Source organism: Mastacembelus armatus, chromosome 9 (genome assembly GCF_900324485.2).
Source record: "Mastacembelus armatus chromosome 9, fMasArm1.2, whole genome shotgun sequence".
NCBI lineage: Eukaryota > Metazoa > Chordata > Actinopteri > Synbranchiformes > Mastacembelidae > Mastacembelus > Mastacembelus armatus.
Window position 1 is genome coordinate 21595517 of NC_046641.1, and position 17740 is coordinate 21613256.

The 17740-nt window shown below is 40.1% G+C and overlaps 3 protein-coding genes across 4 annotated transcripts; 2 read left to right on the top strand and 1 right to left on the bottom strand.

Moving 5' to 3' along the window:
- The first annotated feature begins 694 nt into the window (after positions 1-694).
- il12b2 (interleukin 12B 2) lies at positions 695-5280 on the top strand. Of its 2 annotated transcripts, none has more exons than XM_026321762.1 (8): positions 695-780; positions 1069-1150; positions 1316-1564; positions 1773-1872; positions 2008-2198; positions 2671-2819; positions 2917-3027; positions 4974-5280. In XM_026321762.1, the coding sequence occupies exons 1-8, from the start codon at positions 778-780 to the stop codon at positions 5130-5132; spliced, it is 1044 nt and encodes a 347-aa protein (XP_026177547.1). In that variant the 5' UTR covers positions 695-777; the 3' UTR covers positions 5133-5280. The 2 variants fall into 2 exon arrangements, with proteins under 2 accessions (XP_026177547.1, XP_026177548.1); XM_026321763.1 differs by having other exon boundaries at positions 717-780; positions 1072-1150.
- A 470-nt stretch (positions 5281-5750) lies between these two features.
- Positions 5751-8293, top strand: LOC113138340 (protease-associated domain-containing protein 1). The gene is made up of 5 exons (XM_026320668.1): positions 5751-5946; positions 6129-6229; positions 6331-6440; positions 7269-7436; positions 7542-8293. Exons 1-5 carry the CDS (start codon positions 5871-5873, stop codon positions 7660-7662), a joined length of 576 nt encoding a protein of 191 aa, XP_026176453.1. The 5' UTR covers positions 5751-5870; the 3' UTR covers positions 7663-8293.
- A 7890-nt stretch (positions 8294-16183) lies between these two features.
- On the bottom strand, positions 16184-17065 carry LOC113138587 (G-protein coupled receptor 15). The gene has a single exon (XM_026321125.1). The coding sequence runs from the start codon at positions 17063-17065 to the stop codon at positions 16184-16186; it is 882 nt and encodes a 293-aa protein (XP_026176910.1).
- Positions 17066-17740: the final 675 nt, after the last annotated feature.

Below are 17740 nucleotides of genomic sequence, written 5' to 3' on the forward strand. Positions count from 1 at the left end.
CATGCACTTAATCCATGTTTGTCTGAATGACAGAATATAGCCCTCAGTAATCTGACAATTGTAGTGCAATAATTGCATATTTGTAAAAATACAATAACTTATCTGGAAGCTCTTCCTCTGTGTTTATATGTATATTTATTTTTATATTTTATCTCTTCGGTGTAGCACATTGAGCAATGGGGTAACAGAGCCAAATACCTTGTGTGTCCAATAAACTTTGTCATTAAAGCTGATTGTGACTCTAGTTAAGGTATGACGTGAACATATGATGTGGAGAAATAGGATGTGCCTAAAAAAATAAACATTAAATTTAAAGATATAGGATCAATTATCTATATGTGTCTTAGAGTGCCTGTATGTGCAACCTATTTGTGAGATTCTAATTTAATTACTCAGATATAGTATGTGGCATTTGCAGTATTTCAGGTTAAATGGTGAGGGTAATCCCCACCTAAACCGAACACCCACACTTAAACACTTCTTATCGCCACCTCTCAGTCCCTCAGTCCCTCAGGTTAGCTCTGTACAATTTGAATTGCAAAGCAGTATGAAGGAAATGCTCTGCTGGTCATCTTATCAGTTTACTCGATCATTTAGTTTCTGTTTCACATCCAGAGGTGCTAAGATGTGATGCAGTGATGATGACAATGATGCATGATGTCTTCAACCATATATAAATCATGTTTAGTGGGCAGTATGAGCACACACGCATCAAGATTACTACGAACTAATTTCTCTTGATAATTCATAGCATCACTTCAGTGTAACATCATCCAAATGGTAAGAAATAACCGAAGCGTGGAATTAGATGTTTATTTTTTAATTATTTGATCAGTTGATGTGGCATTTATTATATATAGTAAACATTAGAATAGGGAATAAATGACCAGTTTTGCAATCTTGGTCATTTTTCATTGTTATTACACTTTTTATCATTTGAAATTAAACATGAATAGATTTTTATTTTGTTTCTTCAATGAAGAAGAAATGGGCAATAGCCACTTACATTTTTCTGTTTTAATGCAAACTTTCAATAATTATCCCTGTTGTTGTTACACAATCCCTCAGAAGACTTTGTCACTGTGGACATTTGGGCTTTTGCTCATCAGCCTCAATGGAGCAAATGGAATCAACTACTTTCCAGAAAACTGTAAGTCTCATTTATGACCCACATCATTTTCTAATATGTAATTTTATATAGCTTCAGTGGTTGTAAGCCTGATAACCTTGATATACTATAATATATATCTTTTTGTACATTGGTGATCTGTCTTAATTTTTGTGTATCTGTCTGCCTGTATCTATGTTTGTGTAGTTGTGGTGGCTAAAAGGGGTAATTCAGTCAAACTAATCTGTGGTGCAACAACTGGTGATAATGTCACATGGATGTTTAATGATGAAATGAAAAACGAGGATGACGATGAGGACATCACCCAGGACGGTCAAGATCTTATGGTGCTAGACATAGACAAACCTCTGCTGGGAGAATACAGCTGCTGGAAAGGAGGCAACAAGTTATCATCCACCTATCTGCTGCTGGAGGCTGAGGAAGATGACCAGTTAGGTGAGATCTTGTACCATATCAAAACTTAGCACTGTATGGAATATTTTTTTAGCAGAAGAGACAAAGTTTCCTCATTCTACACCTTTTTTTTTCTATGGTGAACAACTGATTCACACTTTCTTTTTTTTGTTTGTTTGTTTTTTGTCTGTCACAAATTTCAAACATTTTCTCTTAGATCTGTATATGAGCACATTTTCTGTCTTTATAGATTTTCTCACTTGTCGGGCAAAATCTTACGATTGTAAATTCAGCTGTATCTGGACCCAGAGCAGATACACAGCCGTGCGCCTCGGACTGGGCAATGATTGGTAAAATAAATACACACAGATTACGGTTTTAAAAGGTTTATAATTGCCTGTAGTGTACAGATAAACCATCAAATAGATAGAAGAGTACCTCTGTTACATATTTCACTCAGTGTGGTTTATTTCTTACCTCTGCAGCAGTGAAGGTAAGAAGTCGTGCCACTGGGTCAGCAGTGGTGAGCAGCTTCTGGATGGGGGTTTCCAGTTTGAGCTGTCCCACTCTCTCTCCCCCTACGCGGAGGAAGACAGCATGCTCGAACTCACTGCTGAGGCCATCTTTGACCTCTCCATTCTCAGGAGAACCAAAAGATTTTATCTGCGAGACATCAGTAAGCTGAGTAAAACTGAGCCACATTGAAGGCATTCTACAGAAGATTATCAATGTTTGAAGTAAAGATCACCTTTTGTAAAGGTTGTTCAGAAACTGCAGAAGTATGTTATAAATTTCTGATGACCTACAAAGACATAACCTACACACACACACTTGGAAATGCAATATTCTAATTGAAGTACAAAGGAGGAACAAAGGCAAATCTTTTCTGTAAATGTGATTCCTGCAGTATATAATGTTAGTCCTTATTAATCCTGAGGTTTCTTCCATTTAAATCAGATTTTCCTCTCCACAGTCACCAAGTGCTTACTCTTAAAGGATTTTTTTTAATGTAGTGCCTTAAGATGACTTTACTGTGTATTGGCATTATACACATAGAGTGATTTAGATCAATTTAACTGAATAAATTATTGGCCTACACAAGAACCCATGTTTTATTTTAATTTTAATTTTTTTTTTCTTTTGTCCAGTTCAACCGGATAGTCCCCAGATTGTTAGGTGTGAGGAGATGGAAGAGGCCCTGAAAGTGACCATCGTTCCACCACCCACCTGGTCAACTCCTCACAGCTACTTCAGTCTGGAGCATGAGATTGAATTTGTGTATAAAGATCACGGCAAGGTACAGACAATCTTCCACTGAAACAAAGTCTGGTGGTGTTTCCACATTTACAATTCTATTTGTTGTATTTCTTATCATGTGTCCAATCTGACTTTAGACTGGAAATTCTTCATCTTGTATGGTACCGAAGACGATCATCAAGCTGAGGGCTCGCTCCAGAGATTCGCTGGTGCCCTCAGCCTGGAGCCAGTGGACTCCCTGGAAAAATGTAACCTTCTGAAAATATTTGAACCCTACCCTGTCTGCTGCCACTCTTTCTTTGTTCTTTGTACTCTCATGTCCTTCTGCCTACTGTTTTTCACTTGGTTGTCTTTCTTTGGCCAAGAGATAACACAACACTCACCAGAAGCTCATTTGTAAGTCAAGAGTTTTGTTTGATGATCAAATATTCATACAACACATATTTATTAATGCTTATTTATGACTGTAATCAAACTATTTGCGTATTTATTTTAAATCATACACACAAAAAGCACTATTATAGGCATAATTCACATATCAAAAACCTTAATGAAGGTCTGTTTTGCTGAATAAGGCACTACCCCAGTTTGTGGCTCTGCTTGTTAGGGCTCATGTAGGTCAATACAGACAATAGAGACAATGGACATATAGTCTCCCTCACCTCCAGCTTATAACAACACAGACAGTAGCTTTGTGCTTATGAAGCTGTGTCTACCAGTAAAAATTGAAGATGGGGTTTCATAGGATCAAATCTTATAAAAATAATTTCTGTGTTTTTGGCTTTTTAAAAATCCATGACAACAAAATCTACAACAGGAGGTTATTTAATGCTAATCAGAAGTAAAATTTGCATTTCAACAAGAGGAGTCAAATTCAGTCTGCACCTCAGACAGACTTTCACACGTTATGTTTCTTGTCTGTTTTTCTGTGTGTGTGTTATGTTTCTGTGTATTGTGGTGGTTTGGCAATTTGCACAGCAAATGGCTATTAAAAGAGCTTTGTGTTTCCTTCCTTATATACATGTTCCTTTTTCATTTGTGTTGCTCATGACATGTTCACATTTACTCACCAGACAAACAGAAACTCCCCGACATCGTTGCCCAGTCTCAACCCACATACATAACCTACATATGTATTTTATGTAGGCTGCATGGGAACACAGTGTTCCTGGAGAATGAGGGGAAACATCAGTTACTGTGTGTTTCCTAATTTTGAGTAAAGGTCAAACTAGCTGATATTCTTTCTGAGGTCATTTTACATAATGAAGCTTGAATTAAAGAATTAAAAAAGGTTAAAATCATGATAGACTGAAATTTAGATGAAGAGAAACTAGATGCTAGTTACTAATAACATAGGCAGCAATACACTCGTAGCAATAGTAATTGTACCTTAATCACAGTGTATAGTGTGTGTTTTAATTCACACTACCCAAATTGTCTATTGATAAGCCGGTCACGTTTTATTAAAGAAGGGATAATATGTATAATACTGAACTCTTTTAGGCCTGTAGTGATTGAACATTGGCAGTGTTTCAGAATCTAACATTTTTAATATCATTTTATACATTGGGTTAGTAAAACCTAAAATTATACTACATGTGTTCTACTGTGTTCTAACAGTCCTTGTAATTTGACATGTTTTAAAGTAAAAGAAGTAGAATAAATAAAAATGATCAACTAAGACTGTAAGACTAACAGTGAGGTACTCTTTTTCCGTGGCTGTCAGCCACAGTATATCATTATCAATGATAAGCTTCCCCAAACAATACAGATCCGCTCTAACGGGTGTCGGTAATTCTGGTCCTTGAGGGCCACTGTCTTGCTTGTTTTCTAACTTTTTTTTCATTACCCACTGCTGATTACCTGGATCAGGTGCGTTCAGTCAGTCAGAAGCTGGAATATACCAATTCACTTTGTCTGCCACACTCCACCGTCATCTGAGACGGTATCTCCCATTTCCAGGGATAGTTATAAACCAAATAAAGCAGTAGCCCTCGAGGACCTGAATCGCCCACCCATGCTCTATAATGTACCAGTAAGAGCTAGCAAACAGGAAAATATAATTGAAATATGTATGTTCGCATGGTACTAAAAGTAGCTACAAGTCATATTAAAGTTATTAATATGTAAACCACTTATTATTCAATCTTCTTGTCATCATTTAAGATCCCACTCTGTACTTAACTCATTGCAGGTCAGAACAGCAGGAAAAAAACTGTGCAAATGCAAAAATGTGGCAAAATATTGCTGCCCAGATGTGCAATATGAGGACCACTGCAAGGACAAGAAAGGGAAGAAAAAAAGGAGGAAATCGACTAATGCAACCCAGACATCTACAGAAGTCATTCAATAAAAAGATGCACTGCAGCGGAGATTGTTCTGGTGCACCAACACTTATTATATATAAGTCTTGTACCTTTTATTGTACTGATTAAAGTTTTAATTGTAGGGAATGTTAAGGGCTTTAAACAGAATTTCTAAAAGCCCTGAATTGAAGAAGGCGTTGGGCTGTTTTGGGCTGTTCTTCTACGCTATTTCTTCCTAAACTGCTCTGTAATAAATATATTCCTTTATTATTAATTATTATGTTCAGTTTTAATAAACTTTTATCAAAACCATTCATTCATCATCTATCTCTGCTTATTCCTAATTAGGGTGTGCTGGAGCCTATCCCATATCTTTTCTAGTAATATGCATTTTCAAAGTAACTATTATTAACTTAAACTTATCTTTTTATCATGCAGAATACTGAACATTTTTCAGCTAGATGGTAAGTTCCTTCTTGTCCATAACAGATTGTCTGGGTTTAGTATTTTTCAGTGAGGCTCTATGAGCCTGGGACTAGTGCACAGAGGATCGCTGCAGGGGTATTGCATAAATGGGGGCCAATGGGGCCCACCAGCTCATTTTTGCCCCGCGGCCCTGTAGCAGAATAATCCGGCTTTGCTCCATACGCATGCGCATTAAAAGAGGCGCAGATATGGCTGCTAACCTGCTGCTGTGTTTCAAAACGTTAAGGAGTTAGCATCATATCGACTGAAAAGTGCTAAGACACGCTAAGGTCTCATGTCTACAGGCACATGTCTTGAACATGGCAAAGGCTGATCGGACAACAGCTTTAGTTTTATACGTCTGGAGTGTTTTCATGCACGTCAGCCGCTTGTCAGGTGAGTTTCCTATGCTAGTAAACAGCTAACTCGTTTAGCTAAGGGCTTTCAGAAGCAAACTGTGGCTGGTGATTAGTCAAAGTATAAAGTGTAATGTAGAGGCGTACTGGGTACTTGTTCGTGTCTCTGAGGTAACGCTAAGCTAACGTCATGGTGGGGGTTGTTATTCTGGGCCCCTGCAGGTCATGGCATCAATGAACTGCTGTATTTTCGGGTAATCAGCCCAGAGGACATTGGGTACATCTTCAGTGCAGCACCAGCTAAAGACTTTGGAGGAGAATTTGTAAGTAACCTGCCCTCATATACCTGTAATGTAACCAAGAGTATCTCAAACCTGACACATTCACCTTGTAAACAAATCGTCATCTCTCCTCTGGTCACCAGACGGCGTCCTATGATGAGATTTTCCTGGTGCCTGCAGACCCAGCAGATGGCTGCTCAGAGCTGCAGGACAGAGAAATCATTCAGGGACAAGTAATCCTGGTGGAAAGAGGGTATGCACGCACACGTCTCTCAGCACCGATAGATGCATCTGTATAAGCCGTAGAGGATGTGAACACAAACCAGCAGTGGGAAACTGGAAGTGTAAGCTTGTATTAGAGGCGTTTAGGGAAGCAGTGGCCTTAGATGAAGCTTGAGATAAGCAGCAGGTGTGGCGGTCAGGTATGAATTCATTTCATTAGGCAGCCTGGAAAAGCTTAGGTGTTGTGCCTGTCCCACCTCAGCCTTATGTTTGAGCTGATCATTTGTAGGTGCAGGTCAGATTGATCTATCCTGTGGATGCATTCTGTTTATTTATGCATTATGATTTTAGTCAATGTTGCTAACTAATGCATGTAAGCAAATGTGCATGAGACTTTCTCTAAGACAAACACTTGCTTGCACTCATAGCAAAAAGCATTCATATGGGTGTGCGTGATGTTTTAGGTTTACATTTAACCAACAGCTAGAACTGTGACCTTTTTCCTTTTTTAAATGCGTGTGTGGTTGATTTCCCTAAATTCTTTGTTTCAATTTTGAGAATCATTTCAGGCCTAAATGGACGGTGGCCGACAAGGGCAAAACACATACAAGAGAGAAACGCAGCAACAGCCAAAACACATGCGAGAGAGTAGGGAATTTGCTGTTGCGACACATTTGCCCTTGTCAGCCACTGTATTAATGCACTAAGCTGTTAGTCTGGCTTTTCAAGAAGAGCACTCTAATGTGTTAGGTGGACTATTCACTGTAATTCTGGTGTCATATGTAGGGTTTGTATTTGTATGTAATTTGCATGTGTGTAGTTTCTCATATTTCCTTCCCTGTTTTTGTTTGCATTGCAGAAGTTGCTCCTTTGTCCAAAAGGCTCGACATGTGGAGGAGGCAGGAGGCAAAGCTGTTCTAATTGCTGATAATGCAGTGGACAATGACAGCCAATACCTTGATATGATCACTGATGGGAGCACTACCAAACCAAGCATACCTGCTTTATTCCTTCTTGGGCGTGATGGGTAGGATGGATGCAAACACACATCATTCAGACCAGTTTTATTTTAAATAGGCACATCATGGGACAGTTTTAAAATTTCCCATTTCCCATTTTCCATTTATTCTAGGATGATGATCAGACGGTCCCTTCAGAGAAAAGCATTGCCGTGGGCTGTCATTTCCATTCCTGTCAATGTTTCCTCTTTGGCCTCGTTCCCACTCAAGCAGCCACCGTGGACACTGTGGTAGAAGTGATGCAAACAGAGATATTTCATCATGTCCTGTCAGCAGTGAATGAACTCACAGCCTTACATGGAAAGATTGTGGTGTTGCCTAAACAAATTCACACCCAAAAACGGTAAAATTAACACAACACAATTAACACATCATACTGACACACATCCAAAGACACGTGGAGCAAACCTTTTTTGGAATTGTAGGACCAGGTAAAGGACAGACAAACAAGGAACATGCTTGTTTATTTTCAGTGCTTAGTTAAAGTTATAATTATCCAGTGGTTTTGATGAGTATGGGTGTGTCTTCCAGTAGAGCTTTCTCCAGGAACATTGTGTTCAGATAGTCTTTTGGTTAGAAACTGGAAACTTTGATATACATCAAACATACAACCCGTGCAGATTAAAGCACAACGTTTCTTCTGTCTTGTTGAGAAATACAACCTGCTGCGTAGGCCACTACGGGATAAAAATAAAAAAAACAAGCCATGACAGCATGTACTATACTTCACTACAGTACAGCACACTATGAATGTCATCTCAGTGTAAGAATGTGAATAGAGTCCTCTTTTTTTTTCTGCATGATCGCAGTCTGATCAGAAATTAACATTGTTTCAGATGGTAAATAAATATAAAGCTAAACTTTCTGCAGTTGCCTCTCCGGTTCATACCTTTAAAGGCCTTTAATACACAAATCTTGTCCACTTGTACCTGAAGCCTACTCTGATAGACAACTGTCAGTGAGGACATTGCTTGCATTTACAGTATTACATTTTTAATACTGCTGATCCAAACAAACGTGTTTAGAGCAGTTACACAGTGAACAAGATTGCCACAGTGGTAGTGATTTATTTTCAACAAAATTTGAGTTTTTAAGTCTGTTATAAATAAATTACCAGCTAAAGAATCACAAACATATCAAATGTTGCTTTTTGCATAGAGAATGTGTCTCCTTGCATAAGGTTTAACTTAGCATTAGGTCTAACTCTGCTCATATGAACGTTTGTGAGCAAACTGGATTTTTTCCCCTCAAATTATATCAAAACTATTTTCCTGTATTTTGATTGTTTATCTTTGCATGGATACAGAAATGTCAATTCTCTATGCTGTGATGAGAGTTAAGAGTTTTAAAGCTACTCCATCCATCCATCATCTATACCCACTTATTTCTAATTAGGGTCATAGGGATCTGCTGGAGCCTATCCCAGCTCTCTTTGGGTGAAAGTAAGGGGTACACCCTGGACAGGTCAGCTATTCCAAATTGGTTGTTTAAATCCTATTTTAGTTCTGTGAAGAAATTTACCAAGTTTTATTTGGGCTTAATGTCATTGGGAGGAGGGACAGTTTATTGCTAAATATGCAGATATTTCAGGTCTTTAAACAAACAGAACAGAAGGAATTATGAAGCATTATTTCCTTTTCTCTGTTAAATTCATTTTATGCTATTAAACCCCCCCCAGTCAAGTAAAGTTAAAACACAATCAAGTGCGTATTCACTATCTCACGTATTGAAAAATGATGTTTATGTTAAACTGCATGTTTTATTGCCCAGAAAAACATCACAGTCAGTTAAAAGCTGTTGTTCTTGGTTGCTGTAAAATGTCTTATTTATTTTTGTTAAAAGTACAAAGTTAAGAATGGCTGTTGAAGATCATATTTCTTCTTTTAATTTATGAGACAGTTTGAATATGAGAGATTGATGCTGAGGTCTAGGTATTGGCCTTATTAGTTCTGTGGAGGAAAAGAGGTTTGTGCTGACAAACAGCATCAGCCTAAAGGAACCATTCATTAACCTTTTTTTAACCCTTGTGTTGTCTTAAGGGTCAAAATGACCTGTGGCCAACTGAAGGGCAAAAAATAAATAAATAAATGATGTTATATATGAGGATTGAAATTAAATTAAGCTGCTTTTTTTTATAGTTTAGTGACAACAGGTCATTTTTAGGGGGAGTACAGAACTCTTAACACCACATGACCAAATAATAAAGTAGGCCTATATGTAAGCACTTTTATTTACGCTCCTTTCTCTTGTGGGGAAAGGATGAGGAAGAACTTGATTATTTTCTCATGAAGGTAATGATGTTTGTCTGGACAACAGGGCAGGTCAAACACCCAAGCAGTGCAATAACTGTAAACTGTAAACACGTGTAAATATAATGTGGAAGCTCTTAAATCTTAGTTATTCAGAGTAGTATTTTAGCTGCAAATCTGCATAAACCCTCAAACCATTAAAGAATATACACCAAAACACCACATGAGCCATAAGTGACATTATTTGTGTCCTCACCTGTTCAAAAATATCAGTGGGCAAAAGCACAAACGATCCAAATACTAGTGATTTTATTCAACCTTCCTAATTCTCGTCAGCCCATTTTACATTTATTCTAATTTCAAAGATATGTTTTAATAGGCTACTTTAAATCTTTTTACATGTAACTTCATTGCAGATGTGGTTTATAATTTACAGCTCGGTTTATCTTGTGCTCAGCGCTTCACATGATTTTCAGTAGAGAACCAGGAGGGTTAGGGTTATACCAACGACTGCACCAGCTGATTTAAGCGTCGAAATAAAGAACTCAGCAGTGGATTTATATGCAGATCCCGCAGTATTTCCCTTCCTCCTTTACCTCCTCCTGCACCTCGGGCACACTCTGCCCCACACTGTCCTCATCGCAGCTTCTCTCAGAGCCGGACTCCCCCAGATGTACACGGACGGCGTGCACAGCGAGTTAAAACGAGCCATGATGGCGAAAAGATTGGTGGCCTCGTTTCTAAATGTCAGCCCTCCTCCAAGCCACAGTCTGAGGATGATGTTAACAAAAGAGGGGCACCACAGCACCAAGAAGCTTATGACGACAAAAATGATGATTCTCAGTGATTCCTTCTTGCGCGACGTCTCGGCGCTCGGTGCGTCTCTTTCAAGTTGATACCTGGCAACAACATAGAGTTTAATAGTCATGGCCACTTTGGTGAGCACAATGACCTGTAAGCTGACAATACTGAAAACATACATCTGTATTGCTTTGGAAAGTGGCATCAAATTCCTGGCGAGCAGGTGAGCGAAGTGGTACAGCCAGCAGCAGATGTTGATGCCTATCACAGTCTGTCTCGTTATGTAGCGGCTGTACATGAATGGATAGCACACTGCGAAATATCGGTCAAACTGTGCGCACAGAAACGTCGTTATATTGACCCCTAAAAGTGACGAGAGCACATTATAAGTTCCGTTTCTAGACGGGTATCCCTCCTGGACATCAAACAGGCCCAGATAATACACTGAAAACCCAACCAGAGTATCAGAAATACTGGTGTTCAACATGAAAATAAATCTGTTCTGACGGCGGAGCGCTCTGGTGCCCAATATGCCAACCACGACCGTCCCGGCCACAAGAACTGCAGTTGTAGCGAATAAAATGTGGAAAATAAAGATGAAATAGTCGTCAGGACTGTCGAAGTTCACTGAGAGAGGTATTCCTCCTGGTGCGGAGTCTGTGGTGTTGAAGAGGAGCATTGTTTATGCACAAAATGTTTTTAAGTGCAAACATTATTTTATACCTTAGACCCACTGTACCGTGAAGACACCGGGTCTCTTGGGGAGCTGTGCTCCCCCCCCTCAACCACCACAACACACTTTAGTTCTGGAGACAACAACTCTGGCTGTTCTACACGGGGGGGGGAAGAGCCACTGTAGTGTTTCCCCTGGTATCTTTATGCTTCAAGTCTATTTTCCTGTTTACTTAGAGTTGTATCTTACTGTGTATAAGTACACACATATCATCATGCCACCCTATACCAAAACCTTTTACAACCCCCTGTACCAGCCCATGATCCACTAACAACTTTATACAGTCATTTGTGTGGTTCTTTTGTCCCACATGCAGGTTAGTGCTTTGTCCTTTAGTGCAGCAGCATAATGAACGTGACTGGCTGGTTGCTGCAACATGTTCAGCAGGCTGTTGTGAAAATATCCTAGAAAACCATCGCAGTATCAGCACCAACTGTATATCGGGAGAAGACCACTAGAGGGTGCTGTAGTCTGTGTAAGATTAGTTATTGACCGTGTGGAGGCCTAACTTCAAACTGCAGGGCCCTTATCACACACTGACTGGACACTATATAAATATTGAATATAGTGAAATGTAAAAGAGCAAACCAATGTACCACCAATGTATTGGACTGTTGATAGCAATTCATGGTTTATTTTCCAAAAATGAATAGGCTGTAATTTTACAATATAATATGAACATAAGATTATACCGTTTTCAATAATAACAAAGTGTAATTTGTGTAAAATATTTGTGTGAACCCAAACTTAAAACACTACACCACAATTAAAAATTACAACCTCCTCCCTTATAAAAGGCACAGACACCAGATCAGGATTTCTGTTTTAAAAAGACATTCATGAATTTAGGACATTTTTAAGATGTTAAGAGTTTGTTATATTATAGACTATTTGTAACAGTCAATGTCAGGACTGCTGCGTCAAAGACATTATATTTAATATTTTAATACATTTATTTTTACAATATTTCTTCGGGTCCCCGTTAAACATTGTCCTGTAATCCCTTATCAGCAGATCTTTGGAGTCCTCAGTTAACACTTCATCGGCCTTAACTTTCAGGACAGCCCTGAAAAAACCCGCAGAAAGAAGCGGGTCAGCATCTGCCCGGTGTTAATTTACCTGTTGAAAGAAATAAATTGCGTAGGCCGATTAATTCCAGGAGCAAATAAACTTTTAACCTTTTACGTCTCTCAGCTCCCCTAAACGCCGCAGCTGAAACAAACACCCATGATGGCTAAAGTTAAAGGGAAATTCCTCCCCAGGTTTAAAACGAATGGTATTTTTGGAGCACTCATTAAAAACTACTACTTCAGTCTTATTTTATTTCTCACCTTTCTCTGTACGATTCAAGATTAGCTTCCCCTTATTTTCATCAACATAATATTTAATGAACATTTAGCAACAACTAAATGTTCCTTCATAAAAATCAATCCATTTATTAAACTTTTACACTGATATTATTTTAGTTCTTTTACTTCTTTGTTATTTTGTTATTTCTGATCATGGCTATAACCTACTATATTTATTTCATCAACATAATATTTAATACACGTTCAGCTGATACTAATGTTTCAATATTATGCTGATGAAGTCAAATCTTTTAAAAACAGATCTAACATCTAAAATCACTACACAGGCAGATAGTCAAGGGAGAATAATATGCCATGAAAAAAACCTAAACCTGCCTTGGATTAAACTAAAATAGTTTTAACGTTGTGGGAAAACGAGTGTCTGACATTTCTAGGCGTTTTTGTCACAGCAGGTAAAACACAGGTTTACTTTTCTAACTAGGCTTAAATAATAACTTATTTTCCAGCAACGATGCAGTGAGAAATGTCTGGGTCACTGCATGTAGCTGCAACATTTCTTTATTAAAACCATAAAAAGTAGTAGACGGTGTAGTCTATTGAGAGAGAGAGTGCAATTTAAGGAAAGCTGGTGTTAAAGTAGCTTATCAACATGTTGCCAGGTCTGTAAAAAAAAACAAAAACATCTGCCAGAATCTAAAACCGCTGTGTTTAGTTTTCTCTCTTGATAACAGATAAATATTTATTGACTTTTTGAAAAGGCCTTTTATCAAATCAGTATTGAATTGTACTCTCAGTCCTTGATCATACACTGAACTACAAGAGTTGAAACGGTTCATGAAGTGGCGATGACTGAGCCATTATATGGTCTGCACGTTTTACGTTTCATTTAAAACGCAGTGTAGACTACAAGCCTGTGGAAATCCATCTGAGAGGAACGTTACTGATTAAACGACGCACAGGCCAAATGAAATCTTAGTTTCCTTTTAAGGCGCTGAGTCCAACCAACCTTTGGGTCGTTTGCAGCAGATTCTGCTCCACACAGTTTCCCACACGGCTTTTCTGAGTGAAGGGCTCGCCCACAGGTACAGGGACGGAGTACACAGAGCGTTGCTCCTGGACAAAATTTTCAATGGGTCTACTGCGTCGTTTTTCGCTACAAAGTATCTGCCCGTCAGCGTCGACAGCAACGGATAGAGCAAAGAGGGAAACCACAGCAGCAGGAAAACCACGACCACCACTACTATAATCAACAAGGACTCTCTCTTGCTGTCCCTCTCCGGGCCCGGGGGCTCCCGCTGCAGCTGGAATCTGGCCACGTTGAGTAACTTAATTGTCATCGTTAATTTTATGACAATAGTCGCCACCAAAGTGATTCTGCTGTATGTTGAGATGTCTTTGGCTTTAGACACCGGCACTATGCTCTGCACGAGCAGCTGACCATAAACATGCAACCAGCTATACACGTTGAGACATATAACTACTCTTGTGGTGATGTGACGACTATAAAAGAAAGGATGACAAACAGCGAAGTATCTGTCAAACTGGGCAAAAAGAAACGTCATGATATTAACTCCAAGAAGAGAGGGCAAAATATAGTAGATCCCATATTGTACGGAGGTTGTGCCACTTTGCACTTCGAAGAGGAATTGATAGAAAATACCACACCCACTGAGTGTGTCACTTATACTCGTGTTCAGCATAAATATAAAACGATTCTGTCTTACTAGTGAACGCGTAATAGCGATACCGTAAGCCACGGAGCCGGCCACCAGGACAGTGCTAACTCCGGATAAGATGTGGAAAATAAAGATAAAGTAGTCCCCTACACTGGTAAAGTCAACAGACAGAGGAAGGAGCGATGTGTTGGTCGAAAGGATCATGGCAGGAGTGCGCAATGGAGGCAGCCGAAACTGGACTGCGACAAAAACAGAGCAGGACTCGTGTTTTAAGGTTTTGCCATGTAGACTGTAAATTGTTGATGATGTTGCTGAGGGATGGGATGTGTGTAGGAGGCGTTCACTGACGGTACATGACATCGCTCTTTCCCTGGAGATAATTGACTTCGTTTTTCATTCAAACCACATTGAACAAAAGTAGATAATAAACATTATGAGAGCAGAGCCTGTATAAGTGGATCCTCCTTCCACCTCAACCATCATGGCTCAGTCAAAGGCGTAAAACCATGGATGTAGGCGACAACAACAGGGAGCTGACCGCGGTGCTGAACCCGAGGCACACAGCAGTGGTGGAGCTGTCCGCGGTGCTTCACTGCACTGACTGAATATGAACCAGTCCCCCAGTCCGGACCAGTCTGCCCCAGTTAAAACCGTGTTTCACATAAACACGTATTATTTCACCTGGACAGAACAAGTATCAAAGTCAGCGTGTTCCTGTTTGCGCCCATTTGACGACTCGGAAACTTCGATTTCCAGAATAGACTGAAATTTCTGTGTGGATGTGTTGACCTTTATACGCTTTGGTTTTGTAACTGCGTGTATGACAACGTGTATTTTGATGCGACAGTGGCAGGTTGTAACTCTCAGCTTGTTACTGAGTAGGAGGAATGTCCCAATAATATAAAACGTCAGAATAAACCAACAAAACTTTACAATCTCCCAGTGTTTCATCCTGTCACCGATATCAACCTTAATGCTGCTTGTTAACATATCACAGAACAGAGGATTACCCATGATCCACCAGGGTTCTTGTCAGTCTATGGAGCTATAATCACAATTGAGCATATGATTTCAGAACAGTAATATTCACAGTCACACACACACACACCAGAGGCCTCCACACAGACAGTCACGTTAACCCGAGTACCTGCCCCTGTTTGGAAATTCACAACATTGCAGCTCCAATACTGGACCATTGTATAAAGTAACATTGCTTTGTTTAGTGAACTTCACAACTGGAAACTAGAAATGTCTTTCCTGTGGTTGCTTATTTCAACATTGTGTTCTTGTAATGAAAGGGACCATAAATAAAAGGTAATCAAAAAGGCAAGATAGGAGAGTAAGACTTGAATAAACAGGGTCGTGTGAATCTCCAGAAAGTAAATTGTCATGTGTCATGTGTTAGTTTTAATCTGAAGCAATAAAAGCAGTTGTTACAAAAGTAATGCTCACATATTTTACTGTGTTCTGTTAAATCACGTTGGTGACAGGCAGGCAGGTTTGTTCCATGTGAAATGACTGAATTATTCCTTGAACTGGCCTGGAAATATGTGACAGTGACATTTACAGGAGGAATTTCAGCTGACTGCTCTCACAGGCCATGTTTCACCTAATCTGTTAACTCTGCTTTGATTCAGTTACTTTTTAAAATGCAACATATATTTAAAAAAATGAGTTTACATTCATATGAAAGCGACTGAATTTCCCTTCAGGGATCCATAAAGTTGATCTCATCTTATCCCTGAAACTTACACCATACCAGCTTTTACCATGCTATGATCCGTCCCTGTAGTCCTGATGATGTGAACCCTTGTGATAAGGTTGATGCTGGCTGCTTCATAATTTGTTTCGCACCCCATTAAAGCTAAAGGCAACTCTGAAAGACACAAAGAGACAGAGAGTTACGTTAATTGTCTTAATATTTCGGACACTCACAATTCAGAACGTGTGATATTTGTCCAAACGCCTAAACAGAGAAATGTTAAATCACACCAAGTGTTCAGACCTTGCCCTCCTTCCAGGGCAGACCCTCCGCCACACTGTTCCCCACACTGCCGCCCGCAGCGCCGGGCTCCCCCAGATGTACAGAGTCGGGGTGACCAGTGCGTTCAGGCGTGCCAAGATGGCGCACACATTAGTGGCTTCGTTCCTAAACTTGAGACCGTTCTTAGTGAACTGTCTGACAATTATATTGACAAAGGACGGACACCATAGAGCCAAGAAGAAAATTACCACAAACACAATGATGCGCAGTGACTCTTTTTTGTTGTCTCTCTCGACACTGGGCGCCTCTCTCGCCAGGTGACTCCTGGCTATGATGTACAATTTAATTGTCATCAGCAGCTTCGTGAGCACTATAATCTGCAGAGTCAGTACACCAAACGCGTTTATCTGAGCCGCCTTTGAAACGGGAACCATGTTCTGCACCGTGAGGATAGAGTATGTATAAATCCAACAAAGCGCACAAATTCCAGTGACAACAGACCTGGTTATGTAGCGACTGTACATGAATGGATGGCACACGGCGAAGTACCGGTCGAACTGAGCGAAGAGGAAGGTTAACACATTGACACCTAGGAATGAGGGCAAAATGTAGTATGTGCCGTTCCTCGAGGGATAGCCCTCTTGGACGTCGAAGAGGCCGAGGTAGTAGACCGAAAAGCCAGTCAGGGTGTCACTGATGCTCGTGTTCAGCATGAATATAAAACGGTTCTGGCCTCGCAGAGACCGAGTGGAAGATATCCCGACGACCACCGAGCCAGCGACGAGCACGGCGCTTGTGGCGAACAGAATGTGGAAGATGAAGATGAAGAAGTCCTCCGGAGAGCTGAAATCCACCGACAGAGGGATGGTGGCGTTAAGGAGCATCCTGACGCTCCGCCAGAACACGAGCAATGGTTAACCAGCATTTATACACGAATGTACCACAGAGTTTAGACGAACCTCCTGTTCTCCCCAGGGCAGAGCGCTGTGACACGTTCACAGGCAGAACTCTGCCAGGGTTTGGTCATGGTCAAAGGGGATCTCTAATGACCTGTGAATCCGGTTTTTCTCTTTTAACCAACACACTTTTGTGGCGATTTGCTTCCTACAATTTGAATTTCAGAGAGAACAACATCCTTATTCAAATGTCATCACCTTCTCCCACTGCTCTCATCTCTATCCATCTCTCACTGAACATTCCCCAACAAAAACAAACCTTTATTTTTATTTTATTTTAAGATTCCTCCTTTCTGTATTTTATGTTTCCAACCAGCACTCAGCACATTCACTATAGATCACTGCACTACTTGAATTACCCGGTTTGAGAGGGTTTATGTAAATATGATTAACCTGGCTCAGTGCAAACAGGTTAGAGATGTGAGGCCTGCACTGTTGTTATGTTTTATCAGCAGCTGGTTGGCTGGTTCATGGGAATTGAAGTCACCCTGTCGACGTGTTCCTGTAAGACTGTGCTTCCTACATAAGGAGCAGATGTATGCCCAGCTCGGTACAGTCTCACAGCGGCGCTGCTGCCAGACCTCAACAGTGTGTTGCACACTC